Here is a 23,291-nt window from a genome sequence, read left to right on the forward strand (position 1 = left end):
AAGACTTAAACCAGAAAGGAGAGGAAAGATGTTACCGGTAGGGGGAAGAGCTCAGCAAAGGCATAGAAGTTGGACTAGACAATGACTGATTGGACAAGACAGGAGTTACAAATACATTTGGATTTCATACTGGGGGAATATTTGGCTTTCTATTAGCCTGTCCATTTCCAAAAGGATTTGCCTTTGTTTCTCAGAAAAATCCTTAACAAAACAAATAGAAACCAAAACACAGTAAGGCAGTGAAAAGATGGTAACATGGAAAATGAGTATAGAAGAAGGAGAGGGCGCCTGGGTGGCTCAGTTGGTTAAGCGACTGCCTTCGGCTCAGGTCATGATCCTGGAGTCCTGGGATCGAGTCCCACATCGGGCTCCCTGCTCAGCAGGGGGTCTGCTTCTCCCCCTGACTCTCCCCCTCTCATGCTCTCTCTCTCTCAAATAAATAAATCTTTAAAAAAAAAAAAAAAAGAAGAAGGAGAAAACTTTATATAGCCCATTTTCTTACGAGCCTTCTAAAGTCCTATTTCTGAAGGGAGCTCGAGTGATGTCTAGATACACAACGTTGATGACCTTAATGTGGCAGTAGACTCTAGATACTAAAGAAATAGATAAACATATATCTTGATCATTTTGAGCTACAGTTTAGACTACATCTGGTTGGACAGTAGGAAGTCCCTGAGTTTTGAGGAAGGGCATACCTAAGAGCATTTGGGGGCAGAGTGATCTGGCAGTGATGTGTTAGTGAGTTGACATAGGAGATTGGAGGCACAGAGATCAAGAGGCAAGGTGGGACCCTGACTTCAAGGCCAGCTGTAGGAATGGAAAGGAAGGAGTTTTGAGAGCTATGATGAAAAGTCAGAAAATGGCTTGATTAGAACAGAAATGTGAATGAGGGGGAGTCCCACGTAATCCCCAGGCAGCAGTTTCCAGATTTCCTCACAGATAAGAATTCCCATGGGAGCTTATTTCAAATGTGGATTCTGGGTACCCCCTCTTCCAAAGAAAAATTCTGATTCCACAAGAATGGAATCTGGAATCCATATCTTTAAAAGACACACAAGAGGATTTGGAGGAAAGCTGGCTCTGTTCTCAAGAAACACTCCCAAGGGGCGCCTGGGTGGCTCAGTCGTTAAGCGTCTGCCTTCGGCTCAGGTCATGATCCCAGGGTCCTGGGATCAAGCCCTACATCGGGCTCCCTGCTCAGCGGGAAGCCTGCTTCTCCCTCTCCAATTCCCCTTGCTTGTGTTCCCTCTCTCGCTATGTCTCTCTCTGTCAAATAAATAAATAAAATCTTTAAAAAAAAAAAAAACACTCCCGAGTTTTTGTTTGTTTTGAAAATTTTATTTATTTGAGAGCGTGCATGCGCTCAAGTGGGAAGGGGACAGAGGGAGAGGGACAAGCGACACTCTGCTGAGCAGGGAGCCTGGCAGCATGGGGGCTCAATCTCAGGACCCCGAGATCATGACCTGAGCCAAAGGCACTTAACTGACTGAGCCACCCAGGCGGGCCTTAAATTTTATTTTTGAAGTTCTGTTTTATTGTGGTAGTAACACTTAACCTGAGGTCTACTCTCTTAAATGTTTAAGAGTACAATGCATCATTGACTAAAGGTACAGGGTCATACACATCTCTAGGGCTTATTCATCTTGCTTAACTGAAACTTTATCCCTTTGATTAGTAACTCCCCATTTCCTTCTCTCCCCTACCCTGGCAACCATTATTTTACTCTTTGATTCTATGAATTTGACTATTTTAGATAACTGAGATAGATAATGGGATCATTTGGTCTTTGTGTTTCAGTAACTGGCTTATTTGACTTAATGTCCTCATGGTTCATCCATGTCATCACATACTGCATAATTCCCTTATTTTCTAAAAGCTGAATAGCATTCCGTTGTATGTATAGACCACATTTTCATTATCAGCTCATCTGCGGATGGACATTTAAGTTGTTTCCACGTCTTAGCTATTGTGAATAGTGCTGCATGGGAGTGCTAATATTGCCAAGATCCTCATTTCAGTTCTTTTGATAAATATCCAGAAGTGAGGTTGTTGGATCATATGGTAGTTCTATTTTTAATTTTCTGAGGAACCTCCATACTCTTTCACATAGCAGCTGCGCCATTTTGTATTCCCACCAACAATGTGCAAGTGTTCCAGTTTCTCCACATCTTCACCAACACCATTTAGTTTTTTTGTTTTGTTTGGGTTTGGGGGATGGGTTGGTTTTTGGTAATAGCCATCCCAGCAGGTGTGAAGTGATATCTCATTGTGGGTTTGATTTGCATTTCCTTGATGGTTAGTGCTGTTTCGCATATACCTGTTGACTATTTGTATGTCTTTGGAGAAATGCTTATTCAAGACTTTAGCCCCTTTTTTCAATCAGTTACTAGTTTTTTTGCTACTGAGTTATAGGATATTACCCCAAGTTTTCAAATCTGGGAGACTGAGAGGACCCTTCATCTCCAGAAGTGAAAAGGTGAGGATAGAGAGGCCAAGTGAGGAAATAAATGTGGTGCATCGTATCACTCTGGGCTTCAGTTTAGGGAGAGAGGAATAATATTTCCATCTCACCACCTTCCCCTCCCACAGGCAGAACAGAGTTGAATGCAGGTGGAGCAGCAAAGAAGCAGATGCAGCCATTTGGGATTTTAAGGATTTATTTCCTTTTTCTTTTTCATCAATATTTTTCTTTTCATTTTTCACATCAACAAAGTTGGGTTTAGGGGGGTTCCCCAGGAGAGCAGGAGAGATGGATGGGTCCCTCCAGGGGGCACAGGGGAGAAGGCTGCGTCCAGCAAATGAAGGGTGAGGAAAGGGGGTACACACCCATACACTGGGCACTGGAGAAGGCGGTCCTTTGAGCACAGACACCAGAGTTCAACAGTCCCCACCTGATTCAGTGTTACAAAATGGGGGGAGCGACCATAGGGTGGGCACACCAGACACAACATGAGGAGGGTGAATTTGGATTTTCTTTTTTTGTTGTTTGTGTTTTCACTTTTTTTTTTTTAACATTTTACAAACAGCTAAAAACTACAACACATCACAGCTACAGTGGGGGGGGGGCAGGAGGGCACCAAAGAAAGCAGCCACACAGTGGGGTGAGGCGAGGGCAGCTTAACCTACAGGGGCTATCACGTAGAAAGGTGAGATGAGGAAACTGAGGCTTTGGTCCCACATGAGGGGTCCCTGGCTTATTGCCCAACCTCTTCCCACGCCAGAGGAGTTGCTGGGAGGGCCCCTGCTTTCTGCCCCTGCCCCAGCTCCTTGTGCTTTTTGATCTGCTGGTTTGACCATATGCCTGGTTTCTTTCCCTCCCCTGCTACCCTGCCTGTGAGGGGACAGCTTGGGGGTGGGAGGGTGGCTGTGCCGTCCCTGTCTGTGCTATAGTGGGTGGAGCCTCTCACTCCAGAGGCCTGTGCTTCTTGAGAGGAGGGGAGGACATGGACCTTGTCAGGGGCCCTCAGGTCTGTCTAGGCTGTGGGACTCATCCTAGCCTGGCCCGGGGCTCCCGCCTCCCAGGCCTGGCACAGAAACAAGATTAGGGGAGGGACCACGGGAGGCAGGGGCGTGTGTGTGTCCACGGAGATTACCCTTGGCTTGTATCTCAGGACAGTATAGCGACACCCTGCCCCACGGCACATACACACACAGTGTTACACGTGCATTCACACACACCGTCCTGCTGAGCTGCCTCAGAACTTAATCTATAAATAAATAAGAATCAGAAGGCTAATTTCATAAAACTCAGGCTTCTTACTTGTAGCCCAAATTGAGGGGGGAGTGGAGGCCAGGGGGCTGAGGTTTATTGCTACTTTCCCAGCGTCCAGCAGGCGTGAGAGGGCACCTGAGGCCCTTCCAACTCTAAGAAGTTCTTTTGGTCCATAGACTACACCGAGCCCCAGCCCCCAGCATAACCACATGACCACGGTTTCACCAGGGCCTAGGCAGAGGGGATGCGGGGGGCGGGCGGGAGGCCTGTTCTGGACCCCCTAGAGCCAGGAAGAGCTAGGGCCCCTCACTAACACCGGGGGAGAAGAGTGGGGCCAAGCCTTCTCTTGTGCAAAGTCAACGGGGGTAGGAGGTGGGGAGTTGAGCTGCATCCCGAAACTGGGACGCAAGAGCCTTCCCTGTAGTTCCCGCGCACGGGTCACACACATGCACACGCGCACGCACACACACACGGCTAAGACACGGAACACAGGGCAGTGGGGACTGAGGCTTCTCGGGCCAGGGGGGCAGAGCAGGGAGGGAGAAGGAGCCGTAGGTCTCACAGTGTGCCTGCCGCCCTCAAAAGCCCTGCGGCGCTCACTGCAGCACCTGCCCCCGGGTCTCAGGCAACTTCAGGGCCAGAGAACTCCCGAGGGCAAGCGCGGCTGAGGCAAACAGGATGGGGGCAGCCTTGGTGATTCCCACAAAGGATGTGAAGATGCTGATCCCCAGCACGGCCGCCAGCTTACAGAGGGCATTCAGGAAGCCGAAGGCTGTGGTCCTGCTCAGGAGCCCCCAGTGCAGTAGGAAGGGGAGACAAGGAAGAGGCATGGGAGGGTTTGTGGGGGATTGGTGAGTAGGTGGGAAAGTGAAGGAGAGATGGCAGGCAGTGTCCGAGAAGGAGAGGAAGGATGGAAAGATGAGAGAGGGGAGGGATGTACACCAGGGAATATAGATTGGGAGGCAAGGGGAAAAGAAGACCAAAAAATTAGGTTAATAGTTAAGACTTCAAGGAGTGAACACCAAAGTTACCAGCTCTTAGAGGAGAAACTCAATGGGAATGTGTGTCCTTCTAACCCTAAAGATGATCTCCCATTCAGCCCACTTCCTTACAGAGGCCCGAAACCGGCGGCCCTGCCCCCACGACACTCCAACTACCTCTTGTCCGAGGGGTAGAGTTCAACAGTCAACACGTCCAGCGCGTTCCAGGATGCAATGCTGACCCCCCCAAAAAGGCAGAGCAGAGCGATCATGGCTGACTCGCTGTTCCCAAACGACAGGAAGAAGCAGGAGACACAGGACATCACGCTGGAGCCGGCTGGAGTCAGGAAAAGGAGGGAACATGAACCTGGCCACAGTGATGCCCATCCACAACCCACCCCGTGCCACCAACCAGGCTTGAGGGTAGCCCAGGATGACTCTTCTTCCCAAAGGACTCAAAAGGAAGGCTCTTCACTCATCCCCAACCTCCCTTATAATTATCTTTTTATTAATAATATCAGTAACAACCATCTCTTCAATGACAGCTATGGGCCAAGGACCTTGATGCTTTACATGCATTGATCTAATACAGCAACCCAATGAGGCGGGTACCGTCATCACCCCCATTTTACAGATGAGACACTTGGGCTCACAGAGGTGAAGCAACTTGCCCAAGGCAGGGGGTGGGGTTGAGATTTAAAACCCATAACCTCAAAGCCTGTGTGCTTGCTATTCTGCCTACCTCCTTTACCCCCCAGAGAAGCTTCCATGCCAGGCCCCACCCCATCTTGCAGCCAAGACCTAAACAGAAGACAAGAGAGAGAGAGAACCTTCTCTGGCTAAGCTCTTCCTTCAGAATGAGGTAAGAAGCGTGTTGACAGCCTCGCCCTGCTCCCCGGCCCCCAAATCAGTTCTGACACACACCACCAGCCACCTGCCCCTTACCAAGCATTCGGAGCCTGCCAATCTTGTCCATGAGCAGCGCAGACACGATGTTCCCAGGAAGCACAGCCAGCGTCCCCAAGAAACTGACAAAGTACACCATATAGGCGCCTTCCCCCGTCCCTGTCACATCCAGTGGGCAGCCCTCCTTGTTGTGCAGGAACGTGCTGTTCACCAGACGGCTGTTCACAAACTTGTACTCAAACAGGTCTAGGGGCCAAGACCAAGAGAGGCAGGCGGTCAGTGGAACGTGGGAGGGAGGCTGCCACTGCTTAGGGCTCAGGGCGCTGCCTTTGTGGGGTTAGTCAGGGGTGGAGGGGAGGCAGTGCTCTCAAAAGAACTGCTCAGGACCTTCATTACAAAACATCAAATGATAGCACCCTAGGAACTAGGATTGTTCCTATGGTGCAGGAAATGACCACAGTCTATGAAATGGAACAGTGGAACTGGTTGTTTCCAAGTTGTCTCATTAATAATCTTTGCTTCTCATTCATTCTTTTTGCCTGCCCTAGCTGACTATAAGCAATAGCGGTGCCATGGGTCTAGGAAAAATTACTGAGCCAGATATTAAAAAGTCCTTTCCATTATTTTTCCCTGCAAGGTGGGAAAAACTCACCTAGTACTCCATTAGAGGTGGGATCCTCAGTCTAGCTGACGAAGCAGCATTTCATGTGCATATAGTTTGAGAATCACTGTTTTAAAAACTGGACTAATGTGGGGTGCCTGGGTGACTCAGTCGGTTAAGGGGCCGACCGTTGATTTTGGCTCAGGTGGTGATCTCAGGGTAGTGGGATCAAGCCCTGTGTGGGGCTCCCCACGTCTGCTTGAGATTCTTTCTCTCCCCTTCCCTCTGCCTCTCAAATAAATAAATAAATCTTAAAAAAAAAAAAAAAAAGCACTGGACTAATGCAATGATTTCCAACCTTTTACCCACCAAATATCCCTTTTATTGTTTTTTTTCCCTGAAGATCCTGTTTGAATGAGTTTTGCCCTCTTCTGCAAAAGTGCATTAATAACACCACAGAGTTGCTTTAGTTCCAGCTCAAAGGCAAAGAAATTTGATGCTTTTGCCAGATATTCTTAAAACTATTATAGAAAAATGTTCAATTTCCATTCGATTTTTGGAATTCTTGGTGGTCACTAGTAGGCCCCCATACCACCAGGGCCCCAAAGAGCTCAGCTTGTGAACCCTGAGCTAGGGAATGAGAAAGGCTCCTTCTCCCCTCTTCAGGGTCCACCCAGCCCTTTGGTCTGACAGCCACCAGCCACACCACCTTACCAGTGTTATAGAACACAGTGTTGATGAATGTGCAGTTGCGGAAAAATGTGTTGCTCGAAGTGACATCCTCGAAATAACACTCCTCAAATAGGGAATCCTCAAAGGACACTGACTTCAGACGTAGCCCAATGAACCTGGAAGGCCAGGATGATGAGACATACTTTCCCTTTATCCTCATACCCTCCTCCAACACTCGTTCCCTTGGAATTGAGGAGAAACCACAGGTATTTACCCCCAAACACCCTGTCTCTGAACTCCCAGACTCATAAAATGAAATGGAAAGGTCCCCACGTACTTGTCATTGAAGTATTGTCCTCCTCTGTGGATCTGATTCTCCAGAGTGAAATTAAAGGTCACATGCTCCACATGCTCCCCAGAGAACAGTTTGGTGCGGGCTTCGTAGTCCACCGCCTGGAGATGGCGGATCATGTCAGGAAACCAGACAGTCAGGCCATAGTAGCTAAAGAGTCAAAGACAATGGAATCAGACAAGGCTCAGGATTAGGACCGGGGGTCCAGAAGTGAGGGGATAGAGAGTCAGGACCCTGCCCTCCTCTCCAGCCTCCACCCTCACTACTCCTCCCTTCACCAATTGCCGTGGGTCTGGGGGACTTCTCATTTTTCTAACCCCCCCAATGTACTCTCTTATCTCCCATGCATTTGCTCTGCCCTTGGCCTAAAACAGTCTCCCCACCACCACCCCACCCCCAGCCTATCCAACCTCCATTCGGTCTTCAGGACTTAGATCCCCACCGCCCCCACACGCCTCCTCACCTGAATGACATGGTAAACCACACACCCATCATCATCAGAGTGATGCGTCGATATTCTGGACCAAAACAGGAGAGGAAATTCCCCCAAACCTAGGTGGAACAGAACCAAGTCAGAGAGTGGCTGTGCTAACTTCTAGCACCCCCAGGCACCCCCTTCTCCTACCTAACCCCTTCTCTCAGTTCAGCCCCCACCCCACCCCCACAGCCCTGACTTTGTCTCCACCTCTCCCACTCCTTCTCTTTCTTCGCCGAACCATCCCTCATTACCTGCCCCCCCAGGCTCAAGGCCCGGACCCCCCAGCGCTGGTACCAAGTCCCCGTGTCTGACTGGATTTCAATCAACTCATCCTCCTGATGAATCGTCTTAATGTGGGTTACCTGGGGTCAAGAGAAGGGGTTAGCAGTCACATAGTCTGTATTTCCCAACCCCATTCAGGTGCCTCCGTTTCTCCTACGGTAACAAAAGGCAGGCAGGGGCGGCTGTGCCATGATCCTGAGAGATGACATGGAGGGAGGGTGTGGTCGGAGAGGTCAGGGAAGGTAGGGGGTGGAATCCAGAGAGGGGCCGCTGGGGCTGGGACTGCAGGGCCGAGGAGGGTCGCGGGCAGGGCTTTGGCTTACGGAGAAGACACGCTCAGGATGCCCCTTGGCTCGCATGTTGGTGTCATGAACCTGCTTCAGCACCATCCAGGCCTCATCGTGCTTCCCATTCTAGAACCACAGACACAGTTCCCATATCCAGTTAGCTCCTCCCCGAGCGAGGGTAATAGGCCCCCTCCCTGTGGTTTCTCTAGTCACAGGATACAGAAATGCTCCCACCTCCACCTCTGACCTGTGGGCACGGACATCACCCACTCAGAAAGAGCCCCAAGTAGGGATACGGCAAAATATAATCGGACTTGGGCAGTAGTAAGGGGAGCCCAGGAGACAGATGCAACTACAGGTCCTAGGGATCCCCTGGTACGATGGGAAGAGAAAACTGAAAACAAGGGAACTGATGATGAGGGTAAGTGGGTCGTCAGAGAAGCAGCATCCTAACCCTGCTGGACCAAGATCTACTTGGAAGGGGACAAAGTAGAGGGTGGGAACTTCTCTTGAGCTATAAAGTAAGGGCCGGGGCCCCTGCCTGCAAAATCTTAAACCACCCGTGGGTGAGCAGGTACCCTGGTTTCTCCACGCACAGAGCCCCTCTGGAGATACATCACAAGACAAAGGAAGCAAGATAAAGTCCCCAGAAGTGTGGACCCTGTGAGGGTCCCACAAACCAAACCCACTGTGAGTGCTTGAACACAGAACCCCCTGCCCCATTCACCTCCAGGAAGAAGCGGGGGCTCTCAGGCTGTGTGGTCAGAGCGCCGATGGCAAACACGGAAGGGAAGGCACAGACGAGGACAAACACCCTCCAGCTGTGGAACTGGTAAGCCGACCCCATCTGAAAGCTCCACCCTGGCAGGGAAAGTCAGCATCAGCAGAGAGGCCAGAGGCCGGGGGCTCCCACCACCAGGCACCCAAGCGAAGAGGGAGAGGCTGGGGTGCATTCCCTGGGGGCTGCTCACCGTAGTGGGGGATGATGGCCCAGGCCATAGCAGCTGCATACACTCCACCAATCATCCAAAACATGCAGAGCCAGCTCAAATGCTCCCCACGCTTCTCCTGGGCCAGAAACTCCGAGAAATAGGAGAAGACAATGGGGATGGACCCTCCGATCCTGGAGGGCATTGTAAGAATTAAGCATTAGAAAACGGCCCTGTTCCTGATCCCCTGCCCCCAGCGCTTGGCATCCCCAAGCGCCTTTCATCTTCCACACCTCAGTAAAGAGACTTCTTAGTGCCCAGTACACTCCCTCACCAGCAGCCAGTAAGCACCCATCCTTGGGACCCTGGGACACAGGCAGGGAGGTCTCAGGGAAAGGGGAGGCCCAAACGTTGCATCTTGAAGATAACTACAGAGTTGCAAGAGAGGGAAGATAATTATGGACGAGAGGGGAAGTCCCCAAAGGAAAAAGATGGGCAGAGAGGAGTTTGAGGGCAGGTATGTGGGAGCAGGCCAGGAAAGAGCTTGCAGCCAGGGCGAAGAATGCATGCTGGTGGCTCGGGGAGTGTGGGAGCATGGATGGGTCAAGGCTTCAGACTTCCGGCAGCTGTGGGTTAACAAGGTCTGTTGTCAAATGCAGGAAATATGTCATGGGGGAAGGGGATAACTCAAGGGCTCGCAGGCGCCCAGGGGTAAGGCTGAGACCCACCAGGCCTCTTCATGGAGCGGGAACTAGAGGGTGGGATGGAGGACTCAGGAGTGGACCAGACATGGAATGGTGTTCTGGGCAGGCGGTAGATGGGTCCTGGACAGGGGGAAGCTGGCCTAAAGACGGTAGGAGAGGGGCGCCTGGGTGGCTCAGTCGTTAAGCGTCTGCCTTCGGCTCAGGTCGTGATCCCGGGGTCCTGGGATCGAGCCCCGCATCGGGCTCCCTGCTCAGCGGGAAGCCTGCTTCTTCCTCTCCCACTCCCCCTGCTTGTGTTCCCTCTCTCGCTGTGTCTCTCTGTCAAATAAGTAAATAAAATCTTTAAAAAAATAAAAAATAAAAAATAAAGATGGTAGGAGAAAGGAATTCATTCACTTCATACAGATTTGAGGTATGTCTGGTGTGCCTGGCACTGTGCTGGGCTCTAGAAATACACCAGTGACCAAGGCACAGTCCTCCTTCAGGACTGCCTCCGGGGGCTTAGCAAGTGGTCACTCACCCAATCCCAGAAAGGAGGCGGCAGAAGAGGAAAGTGCCATAACCCTGGACGAAAGATGAGAAAAAGGCGAAGACGCTGTTGACTGAGAGCGAGATGAGCAGACACTGCCTCCGACCCAGCCGATCAGCCAGACCTCCCCAGAGGAAGGCTCCCACCATCATGCCCAGGTAGACTATAAGGCCTAAGGGAGGGAAACAGAGGCAGCAGGGCTATGAGCAGACATGCTTCCGTTCTCACACTTGTTGAGCATTAAGTGAGCTAGAGTTGCAGCAGAATGGATCAAGGAGCTGGGAGGACTTCGAGAATAGCTAAGTCTACCCAGAGATGAGAGCAAGTAAAGAGAATAAGTGTGAGCAAAGACGGAAGGCCATCCCCGCAGGCCAGGGGTTCAAAGGCAGGAATACAGACTTGAGAGACCCCCAGAATTCTTTCTCTCCCTCCCGCTCTCTCTTGCTTGCTCTCACCTCTCACTCTCTGTCTGTCTCTCTGTCCCTGTCTCTCTCTCTCTCACACACACACCACTCCCATCTCTGGCTTGCCTGGAAGGAGGAACGGCGCGGCCCAGACTCCCAGACTGTCCTACGGTCCCCTCTCCTCTCCCAGCCCTGATGCCCTCAAAGCAGCAGGAAGGGTCTCTTGCGTCCCTGGGAAAGCGGCTCCATCCCTTCAGTCCCCCAATGAAATCCCCCACACAGAACCCAGCTCCAGTGCTTCTGGTCCTAAAACTTTCCTGTTCCTTATTTCCTTCCTACATTCAGAGTTGGAACTGATCTTAAAACTCATCTATTCCAAACTCTGCATTTTAGCCATGCTTCAGCTAAGCCCCAAGGAGTGGGGATCTGCCCAGGATCTCATGGCAACTTGGGAGCAGAGCAAGACCAAGAGATGCTTTGTGGGTGAGTCTAGGGGGCTTCCCCCCTCAGGGTCCACATGAGGAAGGGCCATTAGAGACCACTCACTGGCCCTTGGACACTCCCAACAGGGGTCCATGCCACCATGGCCACCTCCTGCAGAACTAACTAAGCAGACCACCGCCCAAGCCCCAGCCCAGCACGAACAGCCTCACTGTGACCCAGTGTCAAGAGGAAGGAGTGAGGGGAGAGTGTGCAGAGGAACTCCAAGCCCTCTGGAGACATCTTGGGACCAGGATCCTAGGGAGCCCAGCGGTAAGGACAGGGGTTCTCACAAGCAGAGGTGTTTCTAGAGTTTGGGGCAGGACAGGGCTGGAGGGCCCCCCAGTGTGTCTTACCTAGCATGCCTTTGTTGGAGTCTGACAGGCACATGTCTTTTTCAGCACTAGGCAGCACAAAGCCCACCACAAAGACTTCCACACCATCAGCCATCAGCGCCAGGCCAAGCACGAAGTAGAGTGTCCACTGGAAGCGGCCGTGGCCACACTCCCGGAGGATGGCTTCGTACTGCTGAGCTAGCTCTTCCCGTTCTTTACGCCGTTGTGCCTCCCCCCGGCCGCCAGGGGGGCCCTCCCCATCACCCAAGCCCCCCCTCCCTCCAGCCAGGGGAGCCCCATCTGCCATCCGCTCGCCTTTGCCCCCAGACTCTGCCCGGGGGATGCCCTGATATTCCCCCTCGTAGATCTCATCATCCTCATCGTGGCCCTCGGTGGCATCACTAGATGCGCCACCTTCTTCCTCATCCTGGGCCCCTTCCCCACGGTAATAGCCATCAGCAGGGGCAGGGAAGTCATCATCATCCTCCTCCTCCTCAAAGCGAGAGTAGGATCTACGGGAATATTCATCCTGGACTCTGTCCAGGCCCTTCACCACCTTCTTGGCCGCATGTTTCTTGACTTCCTTGGCAATGTCCTTGGCCCCACGGATGAAAGCTGCCCGGTCTCTGAAGCCTTCTTCCATGATGAGTCTTTGGGAATGCTTCACTAGGTTTCCGTCACTCCCTGCTCCTTATTCAGATTTTGCTCAAGGACTTGTGAAGTCAGAAAGTCTCCTTCCCCCAGTTATTTAGATGAAGTGTGTTCAAATATCTCTGGGCGTGGAATAGGAGAAAATAGGGATGTCTAGGAGGGGAAAGGAGGGAGAGCAGTTCTGGCCAATTCAGTTGGATACATGGGGAGGGGAGAGGGGGAGCAGGGGAATAGGAAGGAAAGGGGGAGCCAGGTTATGGGGGCTAAGCTGGGGAGCCAGGATAACTCAGGAAAGGCCGCCTACTTCTTCTCTAGAAGCTTCTGGAGATCTAGAAAATATAAAAAGGGAAAAAAAGGAGGTTGTGAAGCCTAAGATGGTCAAGAAGGCCAAGACAGAGCTCCCGACAACTCAGAGCCCCCCTGGGGCCATGTGTTAAAGACGGTCTCCTTGCTTTAAGCCCGCACTCAGTAAAAAGGGATGATGACCTGAACCGACTGTGGACCATTTGGCATAAGGCCCCTTACTTTGACCTTGGAGATCAGTCCTATGAGATTTGCTCCAGAGTCATGGTCACCTAGAGCCCTCCTCCTGATCCCCTGCCCCACATCAAGATCAGATCCCTTGCTTTACCACCAACCTGCAAAGAACAAAACAGGAAATATGAGAAACCAGAATTCTCTATTCTAGTCCAGTCTGGCTTTCTCACTTGGGGCAGAGCTTGGAGAGAATGTGTAGGGGGACCAAGTCCTCCCAACTGTTGGCTTCGGTCCACTGATGGTGCCTGAAGTGAGGCTTCCACACCCTTCCCCTCAGGTTCCGTGTTTACAGGCCTCACAAGGAGGGGTCTTCTCAGTGGTAAATGTTGCCTTCCAGAGTCAGAGAGATGTAGGTTTGACTTTTTGCTTCAGCACTTACTAGTTAAGTGACCTCAGGCATGACTCTGAACAACCAGGCCTCAGTTTCCTCTTACTTAAGAAGGGGAAAGTAAGGATTGAATGACATAATGTGTATAAGCTCCTGACCATAGTACCCGGCACACACAAAGTGACGAAGAAATACTAGTCATTACTCTTTGTGATGATGATAATATAGTGAGATCCTCTCCACTCCCTCATGAGGCCCCAGAACAAAAGCCACCTCTGGATGCTCACGAGGGTAAGGAGCAGAAAGGGATGTTGGTAAGGAGAAACCTGGTTCAGGGCAGAGCACACGACAGTTATATGACCCAAGTTGAAATCCCAGCTCTGCCATTTACTTACTGACTGCTCTTGGGCAAATTATTTAATTTCCTTAAACCTCATTGTCCTTATATTTAAACTGGGGGTAATTTTATTTTTCTGAGTACACAAGAGAATTCAACCTCACAGTAGACATTCTATAAATATTAGTTTTCCTCCTTCCTACTAGATTGAAAAAAAAATGTGAAGGAAGCAGGAAGCAGCAAGGGAAGAACAGGGGGTCATACTTGGATGCTGTTGCCCAGTATCCTCCCAAAACAGAGTCCCAAGACCCCTCTGTGTTCAAATTAATTCTAGCAGATGGGCCCACACTGTCTCCCTCCAGACAAACAAGGGGAGACCTGGAACCTGAGGTCATGGAGAAGAGGCGATGTCTGGCTGCTGACACCTTCCTTCAGGACATCATCCATGGGCCCCTTCCCTGGTGCAGGCGGGAATACAAATGGCTGACCAGATCCATACTTTTCCAGCATGGGGGTCTAAGGTCCATAGCTGTGCCTCTTTTCTCCAGGGCCTCCTTTCCTAATCCCCCTTAATCCTTTCTGCTCCTCCTCCAGGAGTCAAGGAAAAAGGAGTCCACAAATACTGCACTGCATAGGAGGCCAGGATAGAATGAAGGGGGCCTTGGGCCTCCCCCCAAAAAAGACATCCTCCAGAGGGAAGCATAGGAGAACCCCCTTTCCTTCATAGAAGCAGAGGAAGCAGGACGAGATTCTGATCAGAGATCATTCCCCTAAAAATATCCTGCCCCCTGCTCCCACCCATCCAGGGCCTTCATTAAACGTCACACACGCATACAGGAGCCCTGGTAGAAGGGGCTAAGTCACGCTACGAGGCTCAGAGAGAAGCACTGGCAAGCAGGGCCTTAGCCCCTCGGGCCAGATGTGAGCAGTGGACCACGATGACCAAAACCAGTGACCCCTATGTCACCTTCTTTTCTTTGTGGTTCAAGGCCCAAGCCATCCCCCATGCAAGAGAGGGAACTGTGGAATCCCCTCACTGCATGGCCATTTGCTTTCGTCTCCTTTCATTCCCATCTAGGATCTTCCCCCACCCCCAAACCCTGAAGGAGACAGATGGACCCACCAGGAGCCACATCCTGTGTTTGTCAACACTATTTATCCCTGAGAGGTACATGTCGGGTAGATAAGGCCCCCAGAGCCACAGCAGGATATGATGTCTCAGCAGCCAGCTTCCCCAGGGCCAATGAGCCCAGGAGGTCAGAAAGGAGAGAAAGAAGACAAATTCTTTGAGTTGGTGAGGAAGTGGTGCTATTTTTAGCCCCAAAGCAGCACAGGATGGCTAAGCCTGTGGGAGAGAGACAGGACTTGAAGAGCTGGAGGTTATAGGAGACAAGATTCAGGGTTACATGGCCCTTTAAGGTTGGCTGGCTCCACCTGACCGGAAAAATGTGCCCAGGAGATTTTCTGCAGAATGGGGGAGGGGGCTCCTGAGCAAATGCTTCCCTTCAGGACAATAAGAAGAGGGTCCAGAAGCCCCCACCCCCAATCAAAGTCCCTGACTTTGGGAGTCACCCGGATTCCCCAACCCTCCCTAGCGCAGGTGACAAGGTCATTAAGAAGCAGTGAGTTAACACATCCACCGACGGGGAGGTGGGATAAAAGAGCGGGGATATGCTGGAGCTCCCCTCCCTGTTACCGCTGGGTGACTGAGCCTCAGCCCCCACCCAGGAGGCCCAAGGCTGAACCGCCTCTCCCTACATCTTATCCCAGGGTTAGGAAGATGGAGCATTCACAGTTCTGAGGGGGAAAAAAGATGAAGGTGTCAGCTGAGAATGCACACAGCAGAGGACTACAGAGAGGGAGGGCCGCAGGCAGAGACCTCCAAAGCACAGGCATAGAGACCGCCCCAACCACTATTCATTTGCAGCAATAGCCCCCCAGCACCCCCTACCCCAGCTCGCCTCTGCTCTGGCATAAGAGAGGAGCGCCTAGAATTGACTGAACCCATTCTCTGAGTGCCTCCCTCCCCGCCCCCCGCCCCCCCCACTCCCCGGCCCCCTTAGTCCTGCCTCTGGGCAAGCGCCCATTATCACTCAACACCCCTTCCCCCCACCCGGGAGCGACGGCCCAAAGCCCCGCCATGCGCGCTTCAACCCGGGTCGTTTACCACCTCTCTACCCAACCTCTCCATTCTTCCTTTCCCTTCCCTTCCTCCTTCACCTGCCCTTCTTCCACTGCCTCCCCACCCAACCAAGTCCAGGAGCAGACTGAGTCAGTATCCATTCTCTGGCCCCAGCCAAGGTCACTTATCATTGGGTGGGGGGAGAGGGGGAGGGTGTGCAAGGTGAGGAGGGCATTGGACTTTGAGGGAACCCTATCCCACCTAAAAAAAACCCCCACCCCGTTAATATCTGAGAGGGTAGTAGCGACTTGGCTAAGGTAGAGAAAAACACCCTTACTCCACATATGTATTCTGATCAGCACGGCAACTGAAATAAATATCCATTCAGACCACCACCAGCGCCCTCGCCCCTAAAGCGGGAACGGTTACCTCCCCGCCCCCCCAGCCAAGCAAAGCATCGGAGGATAAAATGGCTGCAAGGCAAGGCAAGGATGCTTCTGCCCCGGGCGGGGTGGAGGTAAGAGACTGAGAGAGGGGTCTCACCTGGCCTGGATGCCGCGGGTAAGGGAGTCCCGGGTGAGGGCGGGGGTCCCGGGCGCGGGGCTGGCGGCAGCGTCGACTGCTCCGGGTACCAGGGAAAGCGGCAATGCAGACCTGCCCCCCCATACACGCTCCGGCCCCGCCTCCGCCCGCCTCTTCCCTCCCCCCCGCCCCCCAGCGCCACTGAGCACCGGGAGAGACCATTGTTGGGGGGGTGGGGAGCGGCAGAAGAAAAGAGGATGGGGAGGGCCTCAGGGCACCAGGGGGCAACGATGAAGGGGCCAAGGGGGTTGTCACAGACACAGCTGGAGAGGACACACAGCCCTTCCCCAACCCGTTCCTAATAAAAGATGAAAGGCACTAAGGAAAGAAGAGTAATGTTAGGAAGACTAGTGGAAAGACAGAAAGGGAGGTGCGGAACAAGGCAGCCCCTTTCTCAGCGCCCCATTCCTAGGATGGCAGGCCTCAGGAATTTCAGGGGTTCTCTCTCCCTCCAAAGCACCTCCCTTCTTCCCCTTCTCCACTACGCCCAGCCCTACCCCTTTCCCACGACCCTCTCCGCAATCCGGAGGGCTCAGAATCCAAGTTTACCTGGCCATTTTAGAGAAAGCAAGAATAGCAAGGTTTTTAATCCTGACCTGCCAGAGGTGAGACTCCTGGATAGATCCCTGCCATCTTTTTCCAGAAACAGAAACAGCCCTGATTTTTTATTTCCAGTGCAGACCTCCCATCCTCCTCCATTCAGTTGGTGGCAGCAGAGGTGAGTAGGGGAAGAAGCTGAGGGGGATTTACAGGCCTAACCAACTGGACATTAACCCTTCTATTCATTTGCTCCACTGACTCAAAAAGGGACTCCCTCGATGCTCCATCCAATTCCTTTTAACACACACACACATACACACTTCTGCTTCTGGGGCAGGAAGGAACGAACTGGTTTCAGTTCTTTCCCTTGACCCTGTACCAATAACCTGGGCTCAGAGATCCCAGACATACCACTTGGTGACTGACCCTGCTGGTTAGGTGAACCTTGTGGTTTGGGGATATATATATACTGAATGTGTCTACCTATTCTAGGTGAGGGCTTAGGATATTTTGGACAGAGCACTGACTAGAGGCTCTGACCTGGGTTCTCACTTCGGTAAGCTGTGGGCTCTTGCTCAGGTTCTCTGTCTCCGTGAACTTCAGTTTTCTCATCTGGAAAATGGCGCGCTTGGACTAGATGCTGCATCAGCTCTAATAGTGTGTGATTCTACCTTACTAAACATGGAGGTTTCAGAATGCGGAAACATGGTACATGGAGAGGCCTGGCAGGCTGTGTCCTAAGAGAGCTCCAGGTGGGATTTGCAGTGTTGAATGTACCACTAACAGGAATGTCAGTCTAAAAACAAGAAACCAGTTCAAAAGGCAAAGTGTTTATTTCGGATCAAAGAATTGCAGTTCAGTGTACATAGACTTAGGTTGAAACCCAAACAGTGTCCCAATTACAGGAGGTGGACTCAGGGTTTTTATTGGGGAAAAAAGGAAGATTAGATAAGTTGCTTTTATTTTTTTGAAGATTTTATTTATTTATTTATTTATTTATTTATTTATTTATTTATTTATTTATTTATCAGAGAGAGAGTGCACAAGTAGGGGGAGCAACAGGCAGAGGGAGAATCAGGCTCCCTGCTGAGCAAGGAGCCCTGATGTGGGACTTGATCCCAGGACCCTAGGATCAGGACCTGAGCCGAAGGCAGATGCTTAACCAACTGAGCCACCCAGGGGTCCCTAGATAAGTTGCTTTTAAAAAGAGGTTCATTGGTGCTGATAAGCAGGGCTAGATTCTTCATTGACTGGTCATGTGAAGTGGTCACTAGGCAAAAGTTCACTTTTATCAGTTTTTTCAAATGAGATTTTTTTCGTTCCTGTGGATGTCTTGGACTGTTGGCAGTTTGGCCCAGGTCGAGGCCTGGGTTTCACAGACTTCAAAGCTACATTTTGGAAATACTTGACTGTGCCAATGAAGTTTACAGTCTACTGAAATACGAAGCCATGATACAGAAGTATTAATTTACCATGAGAAATTTTCCTGTTGCTCAGACTCATATCCAGCACATTCTCTTCTTTAAGCCAAATTAGAATCAGAATGTCAACATATAAATGCACAATGACATAACTGAACAGGAATATTTTTATCTTTAATGGCATCCGGCCATCCCCAGTAAGGAGTCGTGCCAATGGGTTCAGAAAACTCTTCTTGGCTACAATTCTCCACCCCCATCTCTATTCTATGGGCAGCCTTGCCAGTAACTCCTGGACTACTCTAATTCTGTTGGCTAAAGCACTGTTTCCAGGATGGTATTTAGAAAGTCTGTGCCCGCATGGGCCTCAGGGACTCTCCCTTTACTAGGCTTCCATTGCTGACCTCTCTTCAGCTTGGTACATTCTTTATTTAAATATGTTAATATTTTCAATTAGGTTACAGCCAAATCTTCTTGCTGGCAGGGAGCTGGTTCTTCTCTTTAAGGTGACTTTGCATACTCTCCACTCATCCATTACTTGCTAAAATAGAAATCCTATAGTCATAGAGAGAAAGGTTGTATATATTTTTCCAGTTCTGAGGAAAGACTTGATCATTTTTCCCAGGAACCACAGACCCATGCACCCCACCAGCTACTCCTTCATTGTCTCTTTGCTGAGTCCATTAACATAAGAGTTCCTAAGGTGTCAGTCCCGGCCCCTTTCCCCCTTCCACCTGCTCTATCCTCACTTGTCAGCTCCGATAGTCTTGGACTTGCAGACCTTTCCACCAAGCCCAAATTCAAAATCTCCCATCTGTCAACTCAATATCACTGCATGGATACCTCCTTAGCATTTCAAATGTGGTATGTGTAAACAAGCTTCCGAATGAGGTCTTAACTCTTCACCAAGGTGTTCAGGCCAGAAACCTTGGAGTTATCCTTGTTTCCTTTCTTTATCAAGTCTTGTTGGCCCCATTTCAAAATATATCCTGAAATCTGTCACTTCCCCACTACCCCCTAGTCTAACCCACCATCATCTTATCCTTTGCCACAGCAGCCTCTTAACTGATTTCCCTACTTCCAATGTTGCTCTGCTAAAACCCATTATTCTCAGTGGTGGGGGTGATCCTCTAAAATCACATCTGATCCAGCAGATACTCTCCCAAGAGAAATGAGTGCGTATGTCCCACAAAAAAGACAGGCATGGGTATTTTCCTAGCAGCTTCATTCATCATATTCAAAAACTTCAAACGTCTATCAGCCAAAGAATGGTTAAACTTAGATAAACAAATTGTGGTATATTCATATAGGGAATACCACATGACAAATTTTTAAGAGACTGAACTACTATATGCAACGGGATAAAAAGATCTCACAAACAAAAGACTGAGCAAAAGAAGCTGAACCAAAAAGATACATACTATATGATTCAATTTATACAAAGTTCAAGGACAAGCAAATTAATCTACAGCGATGGAGAAAGTAGAGGCTACCACCAGGAAATGGAAATTGTGAAGGGGCACAAGGGAGCCCTCTGGGTGCTGGAAATGTACTAACATCTTGATCTAAAGGGTGGTTAAAGGGCTGTGGGGGGTAGTACATATGTAAAAATTCACTTAAGACCTATGTGTTTTTCTGAATATGTTAAACTGCAATTTTTAGAGAAAGTTTTAACGAGATTTTACCACTCCCCTTTCTTTAAATCCTCCAGTGGCTTCCCACTGTACGAAGAATTCTATCCGAACTCCTAATCAAGGCCTAAAAGGCCATGTGGGATCTGGCCCCACCTGCCTCCCCAACCTTCTTCCTCATATCTCTGCTTCCGCCTCACTGGTCTCCCTGCTGTGCCCGCAACATGCCCAGTGCAGACGCCGCAGAGGACCCTGGCACTGGGGGGTCCCGCTGCCTAGGACTCCCTTCTCCCAGATCTTTGCCGTATCATGCATGCCTTCACTAAAAAGTCGCCTCTTCAGATGACCCTCCCCCTTCCCAGTCACTATCCTATCATCCTGCTTTATTGTTTTTTCTTACAAGATATCCCTCTATAAAATTATTATTTATTTACTTTTTTAATTTTTGCCTTCTCCCACTTAGATTGTTGGTTCTAAGGGAGCAAGGACCTCCTCTGGCATATTTACTGCTATATCCCCGGATCCACTAAGTAAACACTTAATGAAAGAGCATTCCAAATAGGTTAAAGATTATTACCTTTAGTGCCTGTGATAAATGTCTGCTTACTCCCACTAAATATGAGTGTTGAACTAATAGGTAAAGAATTTGTTTGAAGGAGGACGCCTGGGTGGCTCAGTTGATTAAGCAACTGCCTTCGGCTCAGGTCATGATCCTGGAGTCCCGGGATTGAGTCCCGCATCGGGCTCCCTGCTCAGGGAGGAGCCTGCTTCTCCCTCTGACCCTCCCCCCTCTCATGCACTCTCTCTCATTCTCGCTCTCTCAAATAAATAAATAAATAAATCTTTAAAAAAAAAAAAAAGAATTTGGGCTCCTGGGTGGCTCAGTTGGTTAAGCGACTGCCTTCGGCTCAGGTCATGATCCTGGAGTCCCAGGATCGAGTCCCGCATTGGGCTCCCTGCTTGGCAGGGAGTCTGCTTCTCCTTCTGACCCTCCTCCCTCTCATGCTGTCTCTCATTCTCTCTGTCTCAAATAAATAAAATCTTTAAAAAAAAAAAAAAGAATTTATTTGAAGGAATATAAGTCAATTGCCTACTGAGAGTTGCCCCATGTTTTGTCTCTTTTCCACAACAGCTTATATTAAGAGGGGGAAATAAGACTATGGCCCAGGAGGTGGTAAGTGGGTATGTGGGGATGATGAGCATTTACCTGACATGGACACTTTTCTGACCACTTTATACTGACCACATTACTCAACCCACCTCCCCATTAACCTTATGAGATAATCACCATTTACAGATGAGGAGATTGAGGCCCTGAATGCCTAAGTAACTTGATATAATCACACAACTCAGAAGTGGCAAAACTAGGATTGGAACCTAGGCAATATAGACTCAGAGCCCTGATGCTTTCACAATGTATCCATTTGGGGTGCCTGGGTGGCTCTCAGCTCAGGTCCTGATCCCAGGGTCCTGGGATCAAGCCCCGCATCGGGCTCCTTGCTCGGCAGGAAGCCTGCTTCTCCCTCTCCCACTCCCCCTGCTTGTGTTCCCTGTCAAATAAATAAATAAATAAAATATTTAAAAAAAAATTTTTTTAAATGCATCCATTTAAAGCATACAGTTCAATGGGTTTTAACAATGGGTTTTAATTTAACAATGGGTTTTAACACCCATGTAAGCACCCCCTTGATCAAGATCATTTCCTTTGCCCCCAAAAATGCCCTTGCCCCTCTGCAGTCAATATCCCCATCCCTGGCAACCACTGATCTCCTTTTGGTCACCATACATTAGATTTGTCTTTTCTAGAGTTTCATAGAAGTAGATTCATACAGTATCTAGGTCTCTGGCTTCATAGCTCTGGGTTTTAGAGCTTTCCAGGGTTTTTAACCACTGCCTTATAAAACTTCCTGGTACACTTTGCCCACTTACCCAACAAACTGGCTACTTCACATCAGCCGCCGCCCTGCATTCCATCACTGCTTCTACCCACCACACTCTAAACACATGAGATTGTCAGGATGGGGAGAGTAAAGGGACAAAACAGGGTCAATGACAGCACCTCTAAGATACCATAAAGTTCCAGGGAGAGATGCTAACAAGTGACGCACAAAAAAAGCTCCTGTCCTTTAGGAGTTTATAACCCGGTTAAAGAGAGAATATCTTATAAGAAAGCTGATAAGTGGGTGCCTGGGTGACTCAGTCGATTAAGCGTCTGCCTTCGGCTCAGGTCATGATCTCAGAGTCCTGGGATCAAGTCCCCCATCAGGCTCCCTGCTCCTCGGGGAGCCTGCTTCTCCCTCTGCCTCTCTCTCATGAATAAATAAATAATCTTTTTTTTAAAAACCTGACAAGTAGCAAAGGAAAACATTCATTCAACAAGTATCTATTCAGTAAATATAATATAGTATAATATGACTGCAGCAATTGGCTCTAGGGTTCAGGCAGATCTTGGTTCAATTACTGCATCTCTCATTTCTTAGCATGTGACCTTGGTCAAGTAACTTAGTATCAGTTTCCTGATCTTAAAATGGGGGTAATAACAAAACCTACCTCAGGGGATTGTTATGAGGATTAATGGAGATAATGCAGGCCTTAGGAGAGGACCTGGCCTATTAGTAAGAGTTCAGTAAGTATTAGCTGTTATTATTTTTACAATTATTATTGTATATCCCAGGCACCTTCCAATACTCTCGGGAGATAGTTTAATAGAATGAGATTCCTGGGGCGCCTGGGTGGCTCAGTTGGTTAAGCGACTGCCTTCGGCTCAGGTCATGATCCTGGAGTCCCTGGATCGAGTACCGCATCAGGCTCCCTGCTCAGCAGGGAGTCTGCTTCTCCCTCTGACCTTCCCCCTCTCATGCTCTCTCATTCTCTCTCTCAAATAAATAAAATCTTAAAAAAAAAAAAAGAATGCGATCCCTTAAGGGTTCAGTGTAATACAGGGATTCTTAGATTGGGATCCATGAACCTTGTGGAATTTTTGCTTCAGGATATTGGATACATATGCAAATATGTCTTTTTCTTGGGTAGGGTCCATAGTTTTTGTCATAGTCTCAAAGGACTGTCTGTAGCCCATAAAATATTAAGGACCCCTGGTCTAGAGCATGCATTCTTAATAGGGGTGGCATCACCCCCTGCCCAGCGGTCAAAAACTAGTTTGGAGCGGCAGGAATCTTAGCTACAACAGTGGTTTGTGTCCCCCCCAAAGGGCCCTAGTACATAAACAGATATACAGCATGTCTGTGATATTAAAATTTCATGCATGGGGGAGGGTAATTTGAAAACAATGTCTCATGGTGGGGGTGGGAGGGGGCAATAATAAAAAAAAGTAGTTGAAAAACCCTGGTTTGGTAACAAACAGATGTGTGAAGTGAGGTAAGGAAATACAGGAGCAATGTAGTCAGGCGTCTGAAACAGCCAGGGCGGGGGGGCGGCGGGGAGAGCTGGGGGTGGGTAGGGCTGAGGGGGAGAGCTGCGGGGGGGGGGGGGTGAGG

General features: G+C 49.8%; 1 protein-coding gene across 2 annotated transcripts; it reads right to left on the reverse strand.

Annotated features, from left to right (window-relative positions):
- Nucleotides 1-2,639: 2,639 nt before the first annotated feature.
- Nucleotides 2,640-16,884, reverse strand: SV2A (synaptic vesicle glycoprotein 2A). 2 transcript variants are annotated; one of them, XM_031021445.2, is made up of 13 exons: nucleotides 16,805-16,884; nucleotides 11,673-12,631; nucleotides 10,424-10,604; nucleotides 9,242-9,393; nucleotides 8,998-9,131; nucleotides 8,307-8,396; nucleotides 7,953-8,063; nucleotides 7,687-7,775; nucleotides 7,209-7,373; nucleotides 6,914-7,047; nucleotides 5,638-5,844; nucleotides 4,870-5,029; nucleotides 2,640-4,492 (listed from the first exon to the last, which is right to left on the reverse strand). In XM_031021445.2, the coding sequence occupies exons 2-13, from the start codon at nucleotides 12,292-12,294 to the stop codon at nucleotides 4,309-4,311; spliced, it is 2,229 nt and encodes a 742-aa protein (XP_030877305.1). In that variant the 5' UTR covers nucleotides 12,295-12,631; nucleotides 16,805-16,884; the 3' UTR covers nucleotides 2,640-4,308. The 2 variants fall into 2 exon arrangements, with proteins under 2 accessions (XP_030877305.1, XP_006750228.1); XM_006750165.3 differs by lacking the exon at nucleotides 16,805-16,884 and adding an exon at nucleotides 16,170-16,327.
- Between the last annotated feature and the right edge of the window lie 6,407 nt (nucleotides 16,885-23,291).

The sequence above is a fragment of the Leptonychotes weddellii genome, chromosome 4, assembly GCF_054177405.1.
Source record: "Leptonychotes weddellii isolate Sample4059 chromosome 4, ASM5417740v2, whole genome shotgun sequence".
NCBI lineage: Eukaryota > Metazoa > Chordata > Mammalia > Carnivora > Phocidae > Leptonychotes > Leptonychotes weddellii.